Here is a 6,331-nt window from a genome sequence, read left to right as displayed (position 1 = left end):
GTTAACACCTAGAGTCTTTCGAACAATGAGCAGCAAATTGCTGCCGCCGCCGGCTGCGCCAGCAGCGAAACTTCTGCCAATCCCCTCCAGGCCACTACCACCATTGTTATGGCCGGTTTAGCTAGGCCCATCGAGTAATCTTAACCCACAAGTTATCTTAGGTTAATTCTTATGCAAGTTATCTTAGGTTAATTCTTATGCAAGTTATCTAAGTTATAAATATAGGCTATAAGACTCTTTTTGAAATTAAGAAATAAGAATATTATCTCTATTGCCCGACTCCCAGAGGAGCCGGAACCTTAGCCGCCCCCTGCCCTTGCGCCGCTGCCGCCACCCTCCTCTCCCGCGACGGCGCCCAACTGCCGGCGCGGCCGCTCATCGCCTCGCCCAGCCCCCTCCTTCCCTTACTGCTTACGCCCCAGGCCTGGTAGGGTATAAGTTCCTACCAATTTGGTATCCAGAGACTTGAGTTCGATCATGTCATCATCAACACCCATGCTGCCGCTGCCCATCATCACCACCGCCCCGATGACAACTGCCGGGTCCCCAACGCCGCCGGCCCCGATCACCTCCGCGCCACCGGCCCCGATCACCTCCGCGCCGCCGGCCCCCATCACTTCCGCGCCGCTGACAACCTCCGTCTTCACGCCGGAGGAGATGACCAGCACCCTGCGGGACCTCGTGACGGCCGTCCAGAGCATCTCCCTGTACTTGGTCGGCCCGCACACCACCCCGCCGGCTGCGCTCCCTGCCTACAGCCACCTGGCGACGCATTGGCCGATCCAGAACGCGGCGGGCCCGAGCGGGACGCCCCTGATGCCGTTCCAAGCGGGCTACACCGGCGGGCCCCCGCCGCTACTGCATCTACCCTGGTACTCGGTACCTGCGGCGATCGCCAGGGCCCATCCGCCGCTCCAGCCGCCGCCCGCCCCAGCGCCGTCCTGGCCGCAGTGGGCTGCGCCGGTTCTCGCGGCGCCACCCGCGCCTTCCGCGCCCGCCCCAGCGCCGCAGTGGCCGCACTGGCCCGCGCCGGCCCCAGCCGCGCCAACCGCGCCGGTCCAGCTCCCACCGTCGCCGCCCAACTCCGGACTGGGCTAGTCCACACCGGGAGGCCTTCCGATCCAGCAGGTCCGGTTTCCGCCATCCCCGTCCCCGATCCCGGCTTGGCTAACCGGGACGTCGCCACCGCCAGTTTACACAGAGGCCGGAGACCCACCAGTACCCACGCTGCAGTCTGGGTCCTCGTCCGGCTCCGCGGGGCCTACGACGGCCTCTCCACCGTTGACCGGGCGCCGTCCTCATCGCTGCTCTGTACCGCCGGGCCGGTCGGCCATGGTGCGCCGACCCAGACGCCGCCACGGTTCGCCAAGATCGACTTCGCCACTTATGACGGCATGGAGGACCCACTTAACTGGCTCAACCAGTGTGAGCAGTTTTTCCGTGGCCAGCGCATGCTCGCGTCGGAGCGCACTTGGATGGCATCCTACCACCTCTGCGGTGCAGCCCAGACCTGGTACTACGCCCTCAAGCAGGATGAGGGCAGCATGCCCCCTTGGGAGCGCTTCCGCAAGCTCTGCCTCCTTCGTTTTGGGCCCCCGATTCGCGGGAGCCGCCTGGCGGAGCCCGGCCGCCTTCCCTTCACCTCCACGGTGCAGGACTTCACCGACCGTTTCCAGGCCTGGCATGCCACGCGTCGGGCATGACAGCGCAGCAGCGGGCTGACCTCTTTGTCGGTGGACTTCCGGATCACATCCGCGTGGACGTGGAGCTTCGGGGACCCCAGGATCTCGAGTCGGCCATGTACTACGCTCGCGCGTTCGAGCGCCTCGCGGTGGCCATCCAGCAGGAATCACCATCCCAGACCGCCGGGTCGCTACCCGGGCCGGATTCCGCAAGCGCTTCCCCACCTTACAGCTCGAGGACGAGCTGTTTGTGCAGGTGGGGAGAAGTGTTATGGCCGGTTTAGCTAGGCCCACCGAGCAATCTTAGCCCACAAGTTATCTTAGGTTAATTCTTATGCAAGTTATCTTAGGTTAATTCTTATGCAAGTTATCTAGGTTATAAATATAGGCTATAAGACTCTTTTTGGAATTAAGCAATAAGAATATTATCTCTATTGCCCGGCTCCCAGAGGAGCCGGAACCTTAGCCGCCCCCTGCCCTTGCGCCGCTGCCGCCACCCTCCTCTCCCGCGACGGCGCCCAACCACCGCCGCGGCCGCTCATCGCCTCGCCCAGCCCCCTCCTTCCCTTACTGCTTACGCCCCAGGCCTGGTGCCCACGGCCGGGCAAGATGGAAGGGATTTCCTTCTTAATTCTGGCTTGGCTTGATTAGATTGATACATCCCCTCTCTTTATATAGAGAGGTTTACTTGACCCCTAAGCAAGCGACCCTTATCTCTAATTAACCATAAGACTAACGGGCTATACCGCCAGCCCAGGCCATTAGGCCCATTACGTACTCTAACAACCACCCTTGCTATGGCCACCGCCGGAACCACCACCATATCCTCGCTCGGCCAAGATCAACTCCTCGAGATCTTCCTCCGCCTGCCGAGCTTGCCGGCCCTCGTCCGCGCCGCGCTCACTTGCCGCTCTTGGCTCGGCGCCGTCCGCTCCTCCCGGTCCTTCCGCAACCTCTTCCGCGCCCTCCACCCGGCGCCCCTCGTCGGGATCTTCCTCGAAATCAACGATGGCAGCCTCCGCTCCTTTGCCCCCTTCTGCCACTCAGATCCCGACGTCAACGCCGCACTCCGCCACGGCGACTTCTTCCTCACCTCCCTCCCTGCGGAGGACGACGAGCACGCGTCCTGCTGGAGCATCATGGACTGCCGCGACGGTTACATCCTCCTGTGGAACAGGTTGTCCGTCGCTGTCGTGAACCCCATGACCTGGGCCATGGACATCATCCCGGTGCCCGAGGATGCTTGGGAAGTGAGTGACCGTGAGTTCTCCCTTTGTTTCCATCTGCTGTTTTCAGAGAACCCCTGGTCGTTCCACGCGGTCTGTCTGTGCACGCAAGTGTCTAGGGTTCGTGCCGCCGTCTTCTCGTCGGAAACGAGGGATTGGGACGTCCACTCCTGGATGGAAATCGGTGGTGAATTCAACATGATGGACAGTGGTACCACTCTGCTGGGTGGTAATATTTATCTGTCTCTTTATGGCGAAGGACGCGCGATCAGGATAAACAGAGCCACCATGGAAGTCTCCTCTCTGTATCTACCCTCGCTGGCAACGGACGGTGATTCCATGCTTGGGGATACCGAGGATGGAAAGCTCTGCATGGTCTATGCATCAACTGATGATCTTCTCCATGTTTGGATCCGCAGCGGGGACGGCGATGGGATTGAGAGCTGGGTGCTGCAGGGCATAATCTCTTTGAGGGCAAAAATTGATGGGGAGTGGCAGGACCAAGTCAGAATTGTGGAAGTCAGGTCTGGACGCGTGTACTTCTCCATGACGTGCATACCTGCTTTCAGAGAGGCCAGCTGGTTCTTCTACCTTTCAATTAAGACCATGAAGATTGAGTTCCTGATGCAAGGCATGTCTCATGACAATGCATATCCATATACTATGGCTTGGCCTCCTTGTTTGATTGGTGATGACAGGAGCACTGAACATGAAGTCCGCGGTTGTTTGCTGAAGTCCAGAAACTCCACCAAGGTAAAAACACCAGCCAACCGTAAAGCTCAAATATTTACTGATTTGATTGAATACACACACAGACAGCCTGCAATCCTATTTAAAATATCCATTTATTGTCTGTTCTTGTGGGTTCTTCCCATTGGGAAAGTTGCTTAGCTGCGAATATCAGTTGATGAATTATATCATCCATGGATTTTAATCACTTGATGCATATTCAGTTTGACTAGTCTTGTTACATGGTTCATTTTTGGTCTGGCAACTGTAGAGCTCCATCGCCATCAATCAGATGAACATTAAACATTCTGCTTGCATCAGTATTAGATCTGCAATTCATTGAACATTCTGCTTGCATGATATATGCTACTGTGGTGGCTGTTCTGTAATTACTAGTGCAATGCTTGGTTGTCCACCTATTTATGTTTTGCTGTTTAACCTCATCCTCCAACATTCATCTTACTCATGCACAGCTTACTGAACAAGTGCAAGCCCTGCAGAGGGACAAGGAGATACTCAAGGCCAGTCTAAACAAAGCAGAGGAGGACGTAAGATTACTCAAGACCAGTCTAAACAAAGCAGAGGAGGACGTAAGATATATATATACTGAACCTCTCCTATCCTTGCAACACCTATGTTTTGCACCTGCGACTTTTATCACCTTATCAGTGAATATCAATAGATTTATGCAACACACTACCGCGGTTCTGATGGTTAGACGTTTCTTGCGTGTTTCATTCAAGGTTAAGTTGCTATTCGAGGAGAACAGAGCTCTTGACGAAGCCAACAAGAGGCTGCTGTGCTTGCTGGAGAAGGAGCAGAAACATCGGTCTGAAACAAAGCACTCTGCCACTAATCCCACCAAGGTAAAAACACCAACCAACCATAAAAGCTCAAGTGTGTACTGATTTAATTTAATTTAGTACACGCACAGCACAGGCAGTAGATGAGCTGTCAGTCTGGCTACATTGACATCATTAACAATGTGTCGTCCTTGGTGTTGCAGCAGAAGTGCAAGTCGTCGAGCCCCGTCGGGCTGGCCATCGATTTCAACAGTGCGGATGCGTCGAGGCAGCCCTTGCAGCCAAACTCTCCAGACTGCAGGGTGCAGAAGAAGTGAAGCCGGCCGGGCTGTGGCTTGAACTGAGCATCCATCCCGTAGCTAGGCATCGTCCAGGCCGTGGCTTGCTGGGTTAATTAATTTGGTCGGTAGAACCTCTGTCATGTAGCCTGCATTTTCCACTTTCTTGTTCCGCTTGTCTTGGTAGCTGCCTGCCTGTGTCTTATCATGATGCTTTGATGAGAAAAATTACGAGTGTTATCATAGTAGTTTCGTGTCTGTGATGAGCATGTAAGAGACTGTTATGGTAGCTCTAGCTGATTCGACTATTATCATGTCCAGTTGGTCATGTCTCCATATTATTTCTCTATGTGTTCCCTCGGCTGTCGATAGCACTCACTTGTAAGGCAGTCGATTTCTGCCAAAAACAAGAAACGCGATAAGAATAAGGGGCTGCCAATTTGCCATGTGCCTGCAAAAAAAGAAGAAGAAGAAGAAGACATTTTTTTCAAAAAGAAAATAAAAGACTATTTCGATTCCTATATAACTCTTATGTATCAGAATATGAATTTTTGTTGTTGTATCTTCGTAAACAATCTTCTTGCCTACCATTATCATCTTCTGGAACTTTTCTGGGACGAATCCACTTTTCTAGGAAGATGAAACATTTTGGGATAATGTACCCTGGTTTTTCTCGGAAAACCCTATGGTTCTTTATGGATCCTCTTATGCATTATGTTCAATATCAAGGAAAGGCAATTCTTGCATCAAAAGGCACTTTTTTTTAAGAAGAAGAAATGGAAATGCTACCTTATCAATTTCTGGCAATATTATTTCTGTTTTTGGACTCAGCCGCGAAGAATCCCTTCCTCTCGTACTCGTCGACATGACCTCCGCCATAAGCCTAGCAGCCATCCAGCATCATTTGTGGCCGGCGTTGTTGATACACGACCTCCCCCTTCTTCTCTGGCGCCAGCGACCACCTCGCACCCGCACTGTCAAACCCTTAGACTCATCCTCCTATGGCGACGCCACAACCTCTAGCTCGTTCCCGGATTGGCAAGGCAACGGCTCCCTCCCTCCCATATGGTTGCAAAATCGGCCATTGGTATTAGGACTTCAAGTGTAATAAAAGAAGGCAGACCAGACTCTTCCCATCAACCAATCATGAATTTGGACGCGCCGAGGTTGTGCCCCAATCATGAATTCATCACGTGATTGGGATAGAATCGCATCTTGGGCGCTACATGAGCCCCTCCGTGATGGTGTCTAGATTGGATCTGTGGTTTCTGGAATTTGCGGCGGCTGGAACTGTGTTTCGTCGACTCCCCTAGGGTTTTTGGATTTTCAGGGTATTTATAGAGTAAAGAGGCGGTGCGGGAGGTCACCGAGGTGGGCACAACATACCAGGGGGCGCCCAGGTGGGTTGTGCCCCGGGACCCCTCTGGTACTTATTTGGCCCATCTTGTGTCTTCTGATCCAGAAAAAATCTCCAAAAAGTTTCGATGGTTTGGACTCCGTTTAGTATTAATTTTCCGCGAAGTAAAAAAAAAGCAAAAAACAACAATTGGCACTGGGCACTATGTCAATAGGTTAGTCTCAAAAATGATATAAAGTTTCTACAAAATGATTGT

General features: G+C 53.5%; 1 protein-coding gene across 1 annotated transcript; it reads left to right on the top strand.

Moving 5' to 3' along the window:
* Positions 1-25: 25 nt before the first annotated feature.
* LOC147966923 (uncharacterized) lies at positions 26-4,964 on the top strand. Its single transcript, XM_087529159.1, has 3 exons — positions 26-89; positions 2,457-3,661; positions 4,644-4,964. Exons 1-3 carry the CDS (start codon positions 26-28, stop codon positions 4,755-4,757), a joined length of 1,383 nt encoding a protein of 460 aa, XP_087385285.1. The 3' UTR covers positions 4,758-4,964.
* Positions 4,965-6,331: the final 1,367 nt, after the last annotated feature.

This window comes from Triticum urartu, chromosome 6A (genome assembly GCF_056163025.1).
Source record: "Triticum urartu cultivar PI428250 chromosome 6A, HENAU_Tu73, whole genome shotgun sequence".
NCBI classification, from domain to species: domain Eukaryota; kingdom Viridiplantae; phylum Streptophyta; class Magnoliopsida; order Poales; family Poaceae; genus Triticum; species Triticum urartu.
The sequence above is the reverse complement of the archived record's forward strand: the minus strand, read 5'-3'. Positions and strand labels throughout refer to the sequence as shown.

Bases quoted from the DNA above. Each gene is read 5' to 3' on its own strand.
- LOC147966923 (XM_087529159.1), top strand. From the start codon at position 26: ATGAGCAGCAAATTGCTGCCGCCGCCGGCTGCGCCAGCAGCGAAACTT. The intron at 90-2,456 runs GGCCACTACCAC...TAGGCCCATTAC, and splicing joins ACTTCTGCCAATCCCCTCCA to GTACTCTAACAACCACCCTT. The intron at 3,662-4,643 runs GTAAAAACACCA...TTGGTGTTGCAG, and splicing joins AGTCCAGAAACTCCACCAAG to CAGAAGTGCAAGTCGTCGAG.